This window comes from Euprymna scolopes, chromosome 12 (assembly GCF_053919585.1).
Source record: "Euprymna scolopes isolate OS-2025 chromosome 12, ASM5391958v1, whole genome shotgun sequence".
Taxonomy (NCBI): domain Eukaryota; kingdom Metazoa; phylum Mollusca; class Cephalopoda; order Sepiida; family Sepiolidae; genus Euprymna; species Euprymna scolopes.
In genome coordinates, this window is record NC_136493.1 from 74,820,162 (window position 1) to 74,840,079 (window position 19,918).

Below are 19,918 nucleotides of genomic sequence, written 5' to 3' on the forward strand. Positions count from 1 at the left end.
ATTTTTGGAATATGACTATACAAATATGCAAACATATAATACATTAAATTTATAATGATCAGATAATTAGTATAGGAGTGAATCCAATACATACAAATATATAAGTATATACGTATACTGATCATTCATAATAATCGGTTAATTAGTTTAGGAGTGAATCCATAGAAATATACAAACATATAAACATAATTATAATGCACAATGATCGGTTAATTAGTTTAGGAGTGAATCGAATACATACAAATATATAAACATATACACATAATTAAAATTCATAATAATCGGTTAATTAATTTAGGAGTGGATCCAATACATACAAATGTATAATCATATAAACATATTAAAAATTCATAATGATCTGTCAATTAGTTTAGGAGTGGATCGAAGACATAGAAATATATAAACATATACACATCATTAATATTCTTAATGATCAGTTAATTAGTTTAGGAGTAAATCCAATACAGATGCCATTACTTGATCTATTTACGTGATTTTTGGAATGTAATAAATAAGCCGATATATCACATATATTTTGAATATAACATTTTCGTTACGTAAAGCAAAAACATTCCTCTGTATTTTTTTAATAAAAGTGTTATTGCGTATTCATTATATAACATTTAAAAATCAAGTGTATCTAAATGTTAAAAAAGAAAAAGAAAAGTAAGAAATAATGGGGATCGTAACTGTAACACGTGTGCTAGTAATCGGTCACGTTAGCCATTGCACCAAAGAGTTATTCGATTTCAAAACGTTGTGAAATATCTTAATAAATACATTTCTCTTTTACTCGATGTAATGCATGCACATAATGACGCCATTTTACTACGCTGGTCAAGGTGTTATTGCTTTCAAGTTTGAACCCCTTTTTTGACCCCTTAGCAATTATCTAGTCAATTAATTGCCCTAATAAAATTCTGCACCAAAAATGCAATCTTTTGAGCTATTGCACATCGCCTAACGATCATCCGTCTAGGAGGAGATACAAATTGAAAAATGGAGACTGACACACACACAAACATAGTGAGATTAATATATTAGATTAGCAAAGCCACCCGGCGTTGCTCAGGACCGTATAAGACAATGAGAAAAATTTTGAACATGCCTGTTATTCTTAGGATAGAGGAATTTTTGATGCCTAATATCATTTGCCATCTTGAGCAAAGAAATATTTTACCTACCCGAGGACGGGTATTACACAACATATGTATGGAATAATTGTACCTTCATTAGACAGGAAATTTACAGCACGTATGTTGAAAAAATTTCGAACGCCCACAAGTGGATGATTTTAATTATGATGGCAATTGTCAGCCTAGACTTGCCAAAAAAGTTACCAGTCCGGATGATGTAAAGGTTCGGCATTTGGTAGCCTGACACCTTCAAGCATAGCCATCGTTTACCTTTCCTCTTATAAGTTTTCATCCGCGCCAGTAAATTTTTTCTTGACAAAATCGAGGACTCCAGCTGGTGTTTTCAGCTGCTCACTTAAGGCCGTAAAATTCATGTTTTTTTCTGACGTGAAAGTACGAAATGGTGAGCCCTTTTTTTTTTTTCTTTTTTTTTTACTAATTTGTTTTCTTTTCTTCCTCTTTCAAATTTGTTGCTTTGAATTTTCAACTCGCGCGAACGCGCGTCGCATTGAAAACCATGGTGCTACATTGCCATTGGCTCAGCTTTATGTTACGTCAGACAGCTTAATTTCCTCGGCGACGCTCGGTTTACTCCGGCTGTTGACGTCATGTTCCAAGGAAAGCCGGGCGTGCGCGTGTGCTGAGTTACGTCTGGATCACTCTCTGCATGAGTACCATATTTTAATATATATATTAAAACGATAGCGTGTGTGTTATTTTCTGTATCACCTTTATTTTTTTTTCTTCCGAGTGTCTGTTGTTTAATTGTTATGCCTTTCCATTTCTTGTAATAAATAATTTTACCAAGAATTCTTCATCAGTTTTGGTTTCGGTTTCGATTATAGCTGTAAGAACTCAAGTTATAAATACATACATTCGTTTTTTCTTCATAAATTTTGGTTTCGGTTTCGATTCAAGCTGATGCACCCAAGCCATATGGATATATTTTTTATTTTTGAAATCACAGGTTTATAATATGTAAGAATGGACTCTTATAGTAATATATACGAAATCTTCATAAATTAAAATATCATATTTAAGCATATTTTACGACCAGGCTTTGCTGGGCGTCCCTGCTAGCTAAGATATATACTTTTGCAGTTTTAACAAAAGATCTACAATAATATCAGAGTGTATCCATTTACGCTGAACATCCACAAAAATGCCAACATCAATATATTACATATGAAAGAGTCCACTGTGGAATTTCCACAGGTCCCGCTAGTTATTATTATTATTATTATTATTATTATTATTATTATTATTATTATTATTATTATCATCTAAATATTCATTTACTTGTCCGTACGTGTAGTGTCACAAAACCCATCATCAACACAAACATTAATTAATGTGAAACGAATGGCCTTTCTTTATAGTCGCTCTTTATCAGTTAAAAAATCATTAAAACTATTTTCTCTCCAAAAAATTTCAAAAGAAAAGAACATAGCTGTCTGTTTACGGTTTCAAATTGGCTATTTTATTTTATAATTTAGTAAAAAAAAAAACGTCTGTAAGTATTTTTTATTATAGTTTCTTTTTAAGATTAAAAAAAAAATGTGCAAGTGAATTGACATCACTTATTACACAAGAATAGGTGTGTATTCATTTTCATATATACATATTTATGCACACACACACACACACACAACACACACACATATATATATATATATATTGAAACAAGCATGGGTGTCGGCTCGTTTTGAGATTCTGCCTCCCACCGATCTCTCTCTCTCTCTCTCTCTCTTTCTCTTTCTCTCTCTCTCTCTCTCTCTCTCTCTCTTCTTTCATTTCCACCCAATGAAATCCATTCACCCGTTTCTAAAGCCAATCCGACCGCCCACTTTTCTTCGGACCTGACTTTGTTGTGTTATCGAGTCGCCTGCAAAGTTTTCAGAGTTGTTCAAATCGTTTGAGGACGTCGACCGAACAAGATCGTCTTTTTTGCAAAATCCTCTGTTCGCAATTCGAATCAAGACAACCACCAACATTCATCATGAGCAACAAAAACACTCATTTGAAGAAACTCTTCCTCGACTTCGATAAAAGCGGCGATGGCAAGCTAAATCTTACTGAATTTAGGAATTTTCTCAGTAATATACTGAAAATGAACGTCTCAGAAAATGGGGCAAAGGTAAGGCTCACAACTTGTGGTTCATTCCTTTTGCACTTTTATTCTTCTTCTTATTATTATTATCTTAATATTAATTTACTTGTCCGTACGTCAAGTGTCACAAAAAAAACATCATCATCGCAGACATTAATTAATGAGAAACGAATAATAATAATAATAATAATAATAATAATAATAATAATAATAATAACAAAAATTTGTTTGACAATTTATGAACCTTTTGGCCGGAATCAGTGTAGAATATGTTCTCTGTTCTGTCCTTAATTAATGAAGGACAAATCCTAATAGACTGAGACAATCTTCATTTTTGTCTCAATCCCGAGTGCCCTTTTAAAAAGTCAGCACACTGGGTGAAGTGCACTCTGGCTTACAAAAATGCTTGAGCAGCTCTTTCGATATTCGCTGATAGGGACGTCTCAGGCGATTAGCAATAAACTAACCCTTTCTCGAAGAGAGATGGTAAAGTCTGGGAGGGTGGACCACCTAACACAGAACAGGACCACATCACAGTCCGTCAGAATCAATGAAGCCACTGTCGGACTAATTGTTGAAAATGTATCCGCAATTGGTACCAACCACACATAATTTCAACATATACAGGAAGCAAACAATAATAAATTTACGAAATTTTCATTCTGAATTTGGTAAAATAGTAATATATGTGAAATATATTTTTATAAATCAAATTGCAACAAATTTATCTGAAATTAGAATATTACTGGAACTGTTTTCCACTAGGCTTTCTATCGCTGAAAATGATTCCAGCTGTTGATTGACCACTATGTTTTTATCACTGTTAGCCATTCTGTCATTCCGATATCCCGTAATTCCGATATTCTGTGAGATAATATTTTTCTGATACACTTGTAGTGTGATACACTCTCCACTAAATCACTCCCGTCCCATAAAAACGAGATTCTACCTTTTTAGAACACCCTAAAAACTTGGCAGAAAGAAAGAGAACACAACAATAAAAATTATTTTAGAATTTAGAGCGGAGATCAATTTCCTATATAAAGTCCATTCCGACGTTTTAGGACAGTTAACAATTTTACCACTAACCTTAAGTCCGAGTGGCTGCCAGTTAATGTTAGGTTAGTGTTATATTAAGGATTGGGTTAAATATTTTGAAAAATAATTTATTGGCGAAAATAATTTATTGGAAGTTTTTTTAATCATTTTTTGGAGAAAAAGAACGTTTTGAAAAAAGATTATTGGGGAGGATGAATTGTAGTTACATCACTGCAAATTTGATCGAAACTGTTCTTGTCTTTATGATTTTGCCGCCACAAAAGAGTTTAAAATATGTGGTACAAAATTAACTTCACATTGATAAGAGGAGACAATCAAATATCGAAATTAATCAGAACGAACATCCTCCGATAGCTCTTTCCATGATTCCTTTCCTAATCCGTTATTTCTTCTTCATAATATATCCGACCATTAAAGTAGAAAACTGAGCAAGACTAGCACTTTGCTAAACATGCTCCTGCACCCGCATGTGTGGGTATGTGCGCACATTTATATATTCCTATACATACACTCAAAAACTAAATAACAGATCATTAAACATTTTGGAACAGGCTTAAGAAGTAGTCAGAACAGCTATATTAAATAATTTATTTTATGTAAAATACTAAAATTCAAATTCCATTTTTGTGAAATTGTTATTGATTAGACATCAATTAATAAATATAGGCAAAATTTCAGTTTCTTTGACTTTAAATATTTAAGAGACGTAATATGGGTACAACTCGCCGTTTAAAAATTCAAAAATATCACATTTTTTATTCAATTTAATCTACAATGATTAGACACTAATTAAGCAAGATACCCTGAATTTCAATTTATGACATTTTTCTAGAATCAAATTATGCAATGAATTTTGATCAAAATTGGAATAAGTATTCTATACACACGTTTCAGTATGATTATATAATATAATATGATATGATATTTGTAGGGTGACATAAAAGTGATGCAAAACTAATTTAACTCTTTTTCGAACCATAATAGTCCAATGTGAACGGGTTCTTGTTGAGCTGTCCCCCTTAAATAATCAAGTTATAACCAATTTATACCATTACTAACGATTACTACACTCGATGTTGTCTCGATGACTGCTGTACACTCATTAATCCTTATGCTCCAGTAACCTCCAGGCCTTGGTAAGTGGTTACTCCCTAGTAATATATATATATATATATATATATATATATATATATATATATATATATATATATATATATATATATATATATTACTAAAACAAAATCTTCAACTTTTGGTTGTAATAATAAAATATCTGATATTTCCCCAAAACCTCTGGCCTTGATGGAGGGGAGACTAAAACTTGATTCTATGTTTTCAAATGATCTGAAATAACAGCAAGGGGAAACTTTATTCCAAATATATCTCATATGTTATATCTCCCCACTTTTGGAAATAGGGTACGATTATGAATATTTCCAGCATGAAATAATCCTAATACACTGTGAAATTTACTTTATGTATGAAAACCACAGAGAGGAGATATAACATATGAGAAATATTTGGAATTAAATCTCCACTTGCTGTTATTTCAGATCATTTGAAACCATAGCAGCAAGTTTTAGTCTCCTCTCCATCAAGGCCAGAGGTTTGAGAGGAAAAAAATATATATAGAGAGAGAGAGAGAGAAATGTGTGTGTGTGTGTGTGTGTGTGTGTGTGTGTGTGTGTGTGTGTGTGTGTGTGTGTGTGTGTGTGTGTGTGTGTGTGTGTGTGTGTTAGTGATGGGACGATTCGAATATTTTGAACAAAATTGGTAATTGTATCAGAATTTGGAAAAATTTTGGAATTGGGACAATTCCAAAATTTTTTACCGATTCCAATACACTTACTAATTCTGTTTTAAATTACCGATCTTGATTCTTTTATAATCTCTAAATATTTATCTATAGAGTTGTTATTCTTTTTTTTTTCTGATTACCGTAAAACCCTTGTAATATATATATATATATATATATATAACATAAAAATACACTTGTGGAAGGTGATTTTTTTACTGGTAGTTTAAAATCAATTAATACTTATCATTATATCGTAAGTACCAGCAATGGAAAATTAAGTTTTCAACATAAACAAACAAATAAAATACAATTAAAAGAATCGTTTTTGGCATTGGAAAATGGGCAAAATTTTTACGATTTTGATACCAATTTTGATGTTGCAAATGTACCCATATATATATAATTTTTATATACTGCATTTTTTTTACTTAAGGCTTATATTTATATATATATATATATATATATTGTTGTTGTTTGTTTGTTTGTTTTTACTGTATATATATTATCTATTATTTATAATTAACGGTTCCCATATCGTGTTAAGTTCTATACAAATTCTCGAGTTCGACAAGATATACCTGAAGAAGATCGGAGGTTACATCGACCGAAACGTTGTTAAAATGACACTTAATCAATCCAAATAATACAAATAACCAATCCTTATCTCAAAAAATCCGAAACGTAAAATGCATTGTTTAGTCTTGTTGCATCTTGTTAAAATTCTATTTCAGAGTTAATTACAAAGAATGACAGATACTTGATTGCCAGTGATGATACAGTTGTATCGGATTAATTAACCGCATTTTATTTCAATTTCTGAACCCAAATTTCACATTAACCTATCCTCAGGTTTGTTTGTGTTTTTTTTTTGTTTTGTTTTCTTTTTCGTTTGTTTGGGTTTTTTTTTCGTTTTTTTTTTTTTTTTTTCCGGTCAAATGTCGGAGAGACCTAGACGAAACATCTGATATGGAGATATTTTAAGCTACTTTCGTAATTATACACTTGAGCAGTTGTGTATACGCCTTATCATTTAAAGATGTAGAAAATAAGTAGTAATTCTAGTGACAATTACAAAAGAAGGCGGTAGCCAGATGCCACTCCCTTTCACAAGTTCACTATCCTATAAGAAAAATGCCAGCATGGTTATATATTTCAAAATTCTGTGTTGCTGACAATTCTTCAAAAACCTATGTCACTCAGTATGGCTAGTGTATTGCTTTGTGTGCACGTGCATAGATTAATACCGGATGCACCGTTCATTTATACTATTTAGTCTTAAATTCCATTAAACGTTTACAATAACGATGATGTTGCATTTACAAACATGCATTCCTAATAAAACTTATCATTCACCAAGTCAGCGTTGCCCTGGGTGCAGTGAAATCATCTTAGTTTTTTTTATTTTTATTCATTTGTACATTTTAAATGGGATCCTTCAGTCTTCGACAAACTATGGATACCCACGAAGGGGTGCCTGTGCATGAAATTTTTCTCACAGGAGGTGCGTAATCTCCAACCGCACCTCTCCTGAGTCAACATTTTTAAATACAAGTGGCAAGTGAAGTGTCTGTACAGGACGACTGGAAACAAATGTCGAGATAAGCGGAGAGCAGATACAGTGCCTAGAATTCCCAAATGGTCACCCATCTGGTACTAATCAGGCTCAACGTTGCTTAACTTCAGTAATCTAACGGAAACCGGTGTGTAACGCGATTATTATTTTAAAACTTCTACAGAAAAAGAAATAAACGTTTAGTTATAGGATATACAACTTTTTAACATTCAATTAAAATTATAAGTTATTCCCCTTGCTGATTTTAATTTTTAGACCATAATTGAAAACTGTTTCCATCTTAATAGTTATTCAGGCGAGTTTAGCTATATTTTTTAAATAACATGTTATGAGATGGGTTATTATAGTGCCATTAACAGTGTACAATAAAAACGGAAATTCGCTAGACAAAATCAAAATTCGCTATGTTCGCTTAAAGACTAGTTAGGTCGGATTTTCAAAAACTCACACGATAATTTTATACGTTAGAAGATGAATAAATGTTGAATAACTATGATTTGGCTAGAGATTAAAAGAAAGTAAACACATTCGTTTGTTTATAAAAAAAAAAGATCTCTTAGTGGGTAATGCTTATTATATATTTGAACTCCTCGCACAAATACTTGGCTAGGGTGTTTGATCTCTACCCTTAGGACTGTTTATACTTAATGAACCTTATGAAAGTAGGTTAATTGAATCACCATTGCCATTTGTAGGAGTATCGTGTGAAAGGGCGTTTAATTTTTATTTATTTTACCATAAGTTTTCTTTTGAAATTATGCACTCCTAAGAATGCTGCGCCCTATGTCGTCCTCTCCAGGGGATTAGCCTATGTTGTTGAGGCAGGAACGGATATTGCCATTTATGGCCATACTTAGAACATAACTAAGAATTAGAACTTAGAATTAACTAACTAGTGGGACCCGTGAAAATTCCACAGTTGAATATTTCACCTCTTGTATGCTGCTATTGTGCTTATGAGGTCTATTCTATTTTTAAATCCGTTCTGTTGATGCCCGGCGCGAACACGGATCACACGATATTACTGCATCACTCTTCTTCAAAATGAAACATTCTTATCTATCTAAGTGGTTCATGTAATGTTAGACTATATCTGTTCATGGATGTTTATCTCCAAAACCTTGCAGAACTTTGCGACATATTTCCATTTTATAAACGGCTGGCATGAACACGGGGCCTAAGATATTAGTGTACCATTATTGGATAGAACAGATATTACACTTTAATTCTAGCTTGATAACAAGAAACAGTACTTTACTTTTACGTCATCAGCTAAAATTGTGCGAATTACTTCAGCGATAAAGATCAAAGTGTAGTATCTGGTCAAGATGAAAGTGTAGTATCTGTTCTTCAGATGCTGCACTTCTATTTCTTGTTCTCTTTCGTTGGAGGAGAAATCCTTCACGACTGAGACAATTTTTATTTTTGTACCTTTTCTCCACGTTAAAAAACGACCCTGGTGTCTAACTCTGTCCCGTGGGGAGGCATAGTAAATAGGTACTTTAGCGATAAAGTAATCCCCTCGAAGATGATAATGTACATAGGAGTCTAAAATTGCCTTAGCATATTTTTATTTGGATTAGCAGAATAATAACAGAATAACATATTTGGATTAACAGAATAAAAATTAATTGGCCTTCATGAACTTGTTGTTGGTCCTCGAACCAGAATCAGGGGTTTGTATTTGTTCTGTCATCGGATGGTTGGAAGCTTTTCTTGACTGAGGCAATTTTAATTTTGCCCCATGCATAGTGCCCCCTTTTGGGGTGCTAAATATACCCTTCGCATAAAACAGCAACATTGTGTCTAAATTTGTGGTGAAGCAAACAACTAGAGGCCTTAGTTTAACCAAAGTAATATATGGAGTTTACACTGTTTTGTTTCTTTTTATGGTAGCACAAATAAGCTGTAATCTTTGTACGGTTCTTCAGATTCTCCAATCTAAGAATACTAAACAAAGATTGCCAATGGCATATACGTATGCCATGTCTTCTTCACTCACTGCTTTCTAAAATGTTTTTCTGTTCATTCCTCTTTCTGCTACTGGCTTCATTTTGACAATAATCCCTTTTCTTATTTGCTTTTCTGTTTATCTGTTCTACGCATTTACGTTTTCCTTAACAATCATACTAGCAGGGAAACTCGACGTTGCTTGGGATTGAATGGGGGATGAACGAATGCTCTATACTTCCAATACGTTTATTGTTATCGAAATCGGTGAAATAGACCATTCAGCAATCAAACCGGCTGATTGCTTGCTCTAGTTAGAAACCTACTGCGGTGCATCGGGAGCAAGCTCACTCGCCTTCCCACCGTAACTTAGTTCACAATACATTGTAGTTTACATTGCACTGTAGAAAACATATTTTTTATTTTATGAAATTATTTTTATACAATGATTTTAATTAAAATTTACAAACAAAAGTCAAGTAATTGTGCTCTAAACAGAAGTATTCATTTCGAACGCGCCCCTATCTTATCAAATAACCTAGTATTGTTTTATACGCTGGGCCCTTCTGCTTGTGCGGCGATAAAAAAAAATGCACTAGTGATGTTAGGATGTAGATAACTTTGGTCCAAATTGGACTGTTCCTTCTTTAATCATACTTTTTCGATTATCGATATTTTATATTTATTGGAGTCTTTTGATAAAAACATATATAAGAACATTCCCAAATACATAAAGTACATTTGTGTGAAATTTCATAAAAATCGGCACCGCCATTTTGGAGTCGATAAGGAACAAACTCACACACACAAACACACACACACATAAAGTGCCTTTATGCACTTATATATATATATATATATATACACTAGCTGTACCCGGCCACGCGTTGCTGTGGTTCCGTTTGGTGAAATGATTAATGAGTATGGTAAATTAAGGCCTTTTTTTTTTTTTGCATATGATTCCGTAATTTTCCTTGCTTACAAATAGATTTGTAGAAATATTTTCTTTCTTTTTTTTTCAATTGAGGAATCTGAAAATCCTTTCTTTGCTTCAAAATAGATTTCGAGCAATTTTTTTTTTAATTTGTTATATTTTTCTTTTTTCTTTTTTTTTTGCTTATTGGTAATTGATCTGTATGGTCAATTAAGAGCAATTTCTTTTTCTTTGTTTGTAGTCATGTAGTTTTCCTTGTGTCAAAATAGATTTGTAGAAATAATGATTTTTGTAATTTTTTTTTTTTTACTTATTTTCAATTGAGGAATCTGAAATTCCTTATATAGCTTCAAAATAGATTTGAAGCAACATTTTTTTTTAATTTGTTTTTTTTTTTCTTATTTCTTTTGCTTATTGTTAATTGATCTGTACGGTCAATTAAGAGCAATTTCTTTTTCTTTGTTTGTAGTCCTGTAGTTATCTTTGCGTGAAAATAGATTTGTAGAAATGATTTTGTAATTTTTTGCTTATTTTGATTTGAGGAATCTGAAAAAAGAGAAGTATGAAAAAATATTTGCTCGATTGTTTTCTCAAATAATTAGCCTATTGAGGACTTATGTTCAAATAAGCACAATGTGTAGAAATATTATTTTAAATTTTCCTTTTTGTGCTTATTTTTAATTGAGCTGTAACGTCAAATAAGGCCAATTATTTTATATGTAGTTCTGTACTTCTTGTATCCAAATAGATTTGGAAATAATTTTTTCCTAAATTTTCTTTTTGCTTATTGTTAATTTAGGAATCTGAAAAAAAAGAAATCTGAAAAAGATATTTGTTTGATTTATTTCTCAATGTATTGGCCGGTCAACAAATGTATGGTCAAATAAGGCCAATTTTTTTATTTGCGGCCAAATAGATTTGGAGAAATATATTTAAAAAAAAAAAAAGTGTTTTGTTGTTTATTTTTAATTGAAGAATCTGAAAAAAGAGAAGTCTGAAAAAAAGTATTAACTTGATTGATTTCTCAATTTATTTATCTGTATGGTCAATTAAGGCATTTTTGCATATGGTTCAGTAATTTTCATTGCTTACAAATAGATTTGTAGAATTTGTTTTGTTTTTTTCTTATTTTCAATTGAGGAATCTGAAAATCCTTTCTTTGCTTCAAAATAGATTTGGAGCATTTTTTTATTTGTTATATTTTTCTTTTTTTCTTTTTTGCTTATTGGTAATTGAGCTGTATGGTCAATTAAGGCCAATTTAGCTTTCTATGTGGTTCTGTAGTTTTCTTTGTGTCCAAATAGATTTGGAGAAATGAATTTAGTTTTAAAATTGTTTTATGTTTTAATGCCTGTTTTTAATTGAGGAATCTGAATAAAGAGAAGTCTAAAAAATATTTGCTTGAGTGATTTCTCAATTTATTTGCCTGTATGGCCAAGTAATGCCAATTTTTTATGGTAATTCTGTAATTTTGTTTGCGTCCAAGTAAGTTTGATTCTTTGTTTCTGCAAGTTTTTAATTAAGCAATCTGAAAAAAGAGGAGACTGAAGAAAAACATATGCTTAATAGATATCGCAATATAATCAATTGTTTGGCCAGTCAACAGCTGTATCGTTATGTAAGGCCAAGTGTTTTTTAGTAAACAGATGGCTCGTACGCTATATGCACATGAGTAAGAAAATAGTATTGATTTCTATAACACAAAAAGCAAAAATCATTTGTAAGAAGATGTAATCTTTATTGTAATGTTATAAGATTTTAAGAATAATTAATAAATCGTTTAAAAAATCTGTAGAAAAAGCAGGAAGCAAAAAATTGAAATAATTGCAATAGCAATATAGTAATGCCCCCACAAAACACCGGAAAACGGTAAGGAATAAATATTGTTAGACAACGTTGAAAGAAGGATTTATGTGCAAAAACTATTTGAATTGTTAAAATATAATCGTACAATATCTAAATGCACGTGAAATTTGAAAAAAGAAAATTTATGGGGGAGGGTGTAGAAATAAGATTGACTGCAAAAAAAAAGGAAAAAAGGAAACAGCAAATTAATTTTATGGGGGAAAATGAATGCTATAGTTAGCACAAATAAGTATAAATGTATCTGGAATAAAAGTGGGCTGCCGGAAAGTGGTAGGAAAAACAAAATAATTTTTAACTCCTATAATTCTAGATAAGTTCAAATATGAAGTTATTTAGACAGATTTACCGAAAGAAACTTACCAAGGAATTTGTTGAACAATATCCATCCAGAATCAGTAATAATTCGTAATGGATGTAATCTTGGAATCTAACTAAAAAAATAATGGAAGTTTTGAATGCGAGATGCCGTAAAAAAAAACAAAATGTAGAAATAAGATTGACTGCAAAAAAACAGCAAATGAATTTTTATGGAAAAAAAAAGAAACTTACCAAAGAATTTGTTGTATATCCAGAATCAGAAATAATTCGTAAAAAAAAAAATAAATAAATAAAAAATAAACGGAAAGAAACGCCTGAAACACGTGAGGAAGAAAAAAATCGGGGGGGGGGACAAAAAATGCGGTAAGTTTTTACAGCAAATGAATTCGATCGAAAAAAAATGGATGCTATTTTTTATTTATTACTATTTTTAAGAATTAAATTTATTTTAGGTATGCTTGGTTTTAATCAAAACACTTGGAATTTAAATTTTTTAAAAAATGTAATCTTGGAATTTAAATAAAAAAATGTAATTTTGGAATGCGAGATGCCGTAAAAAATGTAGAAATAAGATTGAATGCAAAAAAACAGCAAATGAATTTTTATGGAAAAAAAAGAAACTTACCAAGGAATTTGTTGAATATCAGAATAAAAATAAAATAAATAAATAAAAAATAAACGGAAAGAAACACGTGAGGAAGAAAAAATGCGATAAGTTTTTACAGAAAATGAATTCGATCGAAACAATTTTTAAGAATTAAACAAATTTATTTTAGGTAGGCTTGGCTTTAATCAAAACACTTGTAATTTAAATTTTAAAAAATGTAATTTTGGAATGCGATATGCCGTAAAAAAATGTAAAAATAAGATTGACTGCAAAAAAAAAAAAAAAAAAAAAAAAAAAAACAGCAAATGAATTAGCACAACTTTCCGGAAAGTGGTAAGAAAAACAAAATAATTTTTAAATCCTGTAATTCGAGATAAGTTCAAATATGAAGTTATTTAGACAGATTTACCGAAAGAAACTTACCAAGAATCACCTGTAACACGCGAGGAAGAATAAAAATGGGGGGGGGGGCAAAAAATGCGGTAAGTTTTTACAGCAAATGAAATCGATCGAAGCAAATGGATGCTATTTTTTATTTATTAATATTTTTAAGAATAAAACAAATGTATTTTAGGTAGGCTTGGATTTAATCTAAACACTTGAAATTTAAATTTAAAAAAAAAAATGTAATCTTGGAATTTAAATTTTTAAAAAAAATGGAATTTTGGAATGCGAGATGCCGTAAAAAACAAACAAATAAAACTTATTTTTTGATGGATGAAATAAACAAATGAATTATAAATGTCAATTTTGGATAAACAAACAAGTAAAACTTATTTTTTGATGAATGAAATAAACAAATGAATTATAAATGTAAATTTTGGATAAACAAATGAAATAAAAAATGTAAAAATAGAAGATGCCTTATACTTAGCGATGTAACACTGAAAATTTTGTCATGCGAAATCGTCAAACCGTAGTGAAATCATTCCAACGTGCATTCTACCGGAAATAAAATTTGACCACAGGTTCGCATTTAAGAAAAATATTTTTATTTTATTTTATATACTTTTATAATTTGGGATGTTAATTTATTTTAATAACATATAGACTGTCTGAAGCTTTCAAATAAATTGGTAATGTACAAATATGGTTTTATTGATAACGAACGAACCAAGAATTACATTTTTAATTCGAAATTCGAAATTGTCAAATCGCCGTGAATTGACTGCAAACCGGAAATAAAGTGGAACATAGTTCTGCATTTACGAAAAATATTTTTATTTTATTTAATATATTTTTATAATTTGCGATGTTAATTTATTTTAATAAGATGCAAACATTCCTTGACTTTACAGATGAATATTCTGAAAATTTCAATTAAATTGGTAACGTAGAAATATGGTTTTATTCACTTTGAACGAACCAAGAATTACATTTTATATATTATATATATATATATATATATATATATATATATATATATATATATATATATATATATATATATATACAAAAATTGCTAAAGACAATAGAGAGCTTTTTGTTTAGTTATACCTTTTTATTTTTTCAATTTTTCTGATGTTAATAAATGTTCTATAATTAGATTTGTCTCTTCGAAGTATGCCGCGATTTTGTTGCTTTTCGTTTTTCGTCAAGACATCGTCAGGAGAATGTGTAGGATTTGGTTGTGATTATGGGCGTAGTGGCAGTGGCAGTCGGAAAACGGTTAATGCGTGCGAAGCCGTTTGTGTACAGTTGGAAGGGAGTGAGTGTCTAGTTCGGAGGTGAGGGCAGGGTCAGAAAGGGGAAGGGGTTACAATAGGCATTTTAAAATGTTTTGGCTAGATTGATATGTAACCATATTTAGGACAAGTTTTTAAATTCTTATATACACCGTTTCCAAAATTTTTAATCTTTTAACGTGTTGCTGACTAAAATTTCTCTAACTTACATGTTTGAATTTAAAACCCAAAACCTGGTTGTAAAAACAATGCGCATCCCCATCCTTAACCACTAGAACGAACTAACGTCATTTATAAATGCCCACTGGGAGAGCGTAACTCCTATAATAACAAAAAACAAGAACAAAAAAAAGCAGTAGTTACGTTGGTTAAACAACGACCACATTATCCCGTCGCCTTTCCATGCATAATGTAGAATCTAATGCTATATTACAACATTTACAGAAAAAACATAAGAGCCCCTGCCTCCGAAGTTAGAGAAATTTTAATCAGCAACACACAAGTAAAGTGTAGTATCTGTTTTATTTTCAAGAGACAAACTATCCTCCTCGACATTATCTCCTCTTTTTGGAGAGGAAGAAACGTTTTATTGCCTGTAGCATTAGGCGACCTCAACAGGGTATTTAAATATAGATTCAGGGTGCTTCCTTTTAGAAGACAGCTGGACTCTTCCTATTAAGATAATTTTGTGTCTTGGTGAAGTTCTATTATTTTACATTACAAAGTAGAATTATTATTATTATTATTAGTAGTAGTAGTAGTAGTAGTAGTAGTAGTAGTAGTAGTAGTAGTAGTAGTAACAGCAGCAGATTCTGCGATTAATGCTCATGAAGAGTAAAAATATGATGTTCTGTGCCTTTGTAATTATAAAATTCAGATTTTCATAAATGCAACAAGTGGTTATAAAAAGAAAAGTGCTGAACGAAAACAGAAGAAAGAGCTTGAAAAGTCTAACCAAACTAACGCCTATTAATTCAGTTTAACTGACTTTGATGTGCACAAAGAAGGAAATATAATTCCTTGATAGTTTGCAGATTATTAAAATTTGAAAGTCTGCTGCAATTCAAACAAGTATATGATTGTTTTGTTAAATTATAGTTACCAATGCTTCCTCTATTACATCACACATTCCTCTCTCTCTCTCTCTCTCTCTCTCTCTCTCTCTCTCTCTCTCTCTCTCTCTTTCTCTCTCTCTCTCTCTCTCTCTCTATCTATTTATCTATCTCTATCTCTACATACATTGACTACATTCTATATGCATAAGCTCTTTGTTTCTTTTAATAAAAGCACACATAAGGTGAAGGAGACCGAGATAAAATTCATTATAAACACAAAGCGGAAACTATATGCTGTTGATTCTACGTCTACACTCTTCAAACTCAATCTCCATTTTGAGTAAAAGCAACATATGAAATCAATAGAAAAAAAACATCAAAAAATTTTCAAAATAATATTTGATCGTATTTTTTTTCTAGAACTTAGTCTAGTGAAAAAAGAAAACATCAAAAAGAAGTCAACATTAGACATGCTCAGAATCCAAGATGGATTATTATAGAGGATAAAAATTACTACCGGAACAGTAGTAGAAACTCGCTATGAAGCAAGCGAACAACAGAAGCTGTTGTATTTGAAAGAAATATCTTACGTTATAGGCTTGTATATACTGGTGTTTATTAGCTGTTTTCTTTTCGGATAAAGTTAATGTCAAGAGAGAGATAAAGCGCCTTCCTAGGGCTTTTCTCGTCTAAGTTTTAGAGGATGGTGCTTTTTTGGGTGGAGGGGGTATTTCATAGCACATCTTTTAAAACTTTATATAGTCATGTTTGGGGGTATTTCGTCTTATAGATAATATTGGGTCACCAGGAGAGAATATGCACCGTTTCGAGACCTTCATGTCTTCGGCATGTTCGCATATCGGCTCCCCTCACTGATGTGAGGCCCAATTATCTACTCAATACAATTAAAAGAAAATACGTTTGATAATTAAACGGCTCTTGTTACAATTTGATAAAATAGAGGATGAGGATGCCTTTCATAGTAAACTGAAAAAATTCTATCTTTTGTATTATTTTGTAAGAAGTTTTTAACATTCAATTTGCATTTTCGTCTAAAATTAGTTTATAGTTCATATCTCGACATGTGTTATTGTATTCTATGCCGGCTCCGTAACACATAATGATGAGAAGCAACGTCATGCACAACCATTTCAGGAACTTCACGTATAATACGTTACGGGGGCGTGGGGCATCTAAAACAAAATGCTCAGGCTTGGGGATACACTGGAGGATAAAATGATTCACAGAACTAATATGTTTCTTTATGGCTTCTTAACGTACATATATATATATATATATATATATATATATATATATATATATATATATATATATGTGTGTGTGTGTGTGTGTGTGTGTGTGTGTGTGTGTGCGCGCGCGTGTGTGTGTGACTTTTGTATATTCAAACAAACACCTCATTTAAACTTTGACACCTGTGACACAAGCATAAATTACTTAAAACGATTGATTGACTGCTTTTGGTTATATTAATAGCTTTGCTTTTCTGTTACGCTCGTGCGAATAAGAAAATGTAGCTTGCCATTCGACAACAATGTCCTTTCTAATGGTGACAATTTCACGCACATTTACACAGTCATCAGCATCACTGTTATAATATTGCGCAATGTTGCCTCCTTTGAGAGTTCAAGCATTGATGCAAGTTTCGTCAAATATTCTTTATCACGGATCATTCTTGTAGTAGTTTGCTTGTATTAGTCATTAATTGTTTACCACATTCTAGTGTTGTAGGATAAGGATACGAGTTACGCCATTCTTCACATGGTCTTTGTTAGTCCTATATAGTTACAACCGAGACCTTTTCCAAACTTATTGTAACATTGTCCGGAAACCAACACGTCGTAGCATCAGTCGCAAAGCAGACAAAGTATAAAAAAGAACATAAACTCGCTTTTTTGTACAACGACATTTATTTTCTCATTGTCTCGTTACCGCTGTGACGTCTCTCACGTGATAGTCTTCTAGAACATACTCTCGAATGCTATCCATGCCTCTAACGTGATCTCGAACATTATTCCCGTCTCTAAAGTGATCTTCTTTTTAAAGTTTTTATTTTCCCATACCGGTAAAGTCATTTCGCATTTATTTGCATACGCGCGTCAGCGCTGTTACATTATCACTTACATAGTATCTACATAGTTACATACTTACATACTTACATAGTATCTACATATAGACTTCTGAAAGTCTCCAAAGTTTTCACAATTCAAAGCATTCATTGTTTGAACACAGATCGGCAGACTATCTAGTTTGACTCTCAGTAGCAAATATAGGGAAGACAATCTGATATTGTATGGATATGCATTTTTTATGATGCGTACCGATCAGCTTCATTGATTTTTTTTTCTGACTACTTGGCCTTTTGGCCAAGATCAAAGTGTAGTATCTGTTCCGGCAGATACTGCACTTAAGATAATTTGTACCAGTCAATGGAGGGGAAACCCTCTATACTGGGACAATTATTATTTTTGGTAACGAGAGTGCCCCCTTTTAGGGGAGCTGGTTTTTACCTCACATTAAAAACGGCCTTGTGCCTAATTTGCTCAGTGGGGGAGCAAATAAATACAATCTGTTCCGGCAGATGCTGCAAGCTATGACTAGCTATGACTAGCAAAGACCAGATGTGGGGGCAACCCCACATGCCTGACCATTAACCAGCTCCCATTTCCCACCTCTCGGGAGCTGGTCCCCTTTTTTCCCTTCCCCCTCCCTTCACTCCTCACATTAAAAATCGGCCTTGTGCCTAATTTGCTCGGTGGGGGAGCAAATAAACACCATCTGTTCCGGCAGATGCTGCACTTGAGATGGTTTGTACCGGTCAATGGAGGGGAGGCCCTCTATACTGGGACAATTATTATTTTTGGTAACCAGAGAGTGCCCCCTTTTTGCCTACTTTTAGGGGAGCTGGTTTTTACCTCACATTAAAAACGGCCTTGTGCCTAATTTGCTCAGTGGGGGAGCAAATAAATACCATCTGTTCTTAAGATGCTGCACTTCCATCTCTTGTTCTCTTTCGGTGGAGAAGCAGTCCTTCACGACTGAGACAATTTTGATTTTTGTACCTTTTCTCCACGTTAAAAAACGACCCTGGTGTCTCTCTGTCCCGTGGGGAGGCACTGTAAATAGGTACTCATAACATTCTATGATAGTTCAATAACAGTTTTCTAGTTTTTTGATTTGCCAGAAAGATCAGATAGCTTAGATATTTTTGTATGTATAATTTTGCCATATTATCTGTTTCATTATTCTGATCTTTACAATATAATTGTTCAATATATAACATTTCAAAATTCTATCTCATTGCCAATGATCTGAGGATACACATGTATAATGTGTAGTCCGAACACGTGCGCAGCTAAGATGTTGAAATGAATATCAAATAATAAAATATTATAATGGTAATTAGATGCACCGTACGACAAAACACTCGTTTCAACACTCATTTGTATGACAACAAACTGTATTACTGATGAATGTATAGAAAAGATAATATAAAAATAGTCGAGTTCACTTGTCTCACCACGTGTTCTTATGCATATTTCTGAAAAAAGATATATTTCAACTCTGATTTATATATATATTAGCAGTTCAGCCCGGCTTTACTCGGGCTCTATGTACTCTTCATAACTATATCTGCATATGTATATATGAAAAAGTATGCATATGTACGGTAATGGCTTTCTATATAATAGACTTCCTTAACTTCTATAAAGAAAAGTTAGTAGAGACTGCAGAGGTAACATTTTTTTAACTTTTACACCAATTTTGATCCCATAACATTTATTGTTTTGGGCTCAAATCAAATTAAA

At 32.0% G+C, this 19,918-nt stretch overlaps 1 protein-coding gene across 2 annotated transcripts in view; it reads left to right on the forward strand.

Moving 5' to 3' along the window:
* The window catches only part of LOC145291341 (uncharacterized), a 129,814-nt gene that overhangs the window by 75,648 nt on the left and 34,248 nt on the right, over nt 1-19,918 (forward strand). The window contains exon 1 of one of the 2 annotated variants that reach the window (XM_080137103.1): nt 2,795-3,273. The exons of the other annotated variant lie outside the window; for it this stretch is intronic. Coding sequence (XP_079993229.1) covers nt 3,136-3,273 — 138 coding nt within the window. The 5' untranslated portion in view covers nt 2,795-3,135. Of the gene's footprint in view, nt 1-2,794; nt 3,274-19,918 lie in introns of those variants that run through there. 2 annotated transcript variants of the gene reach the window in all.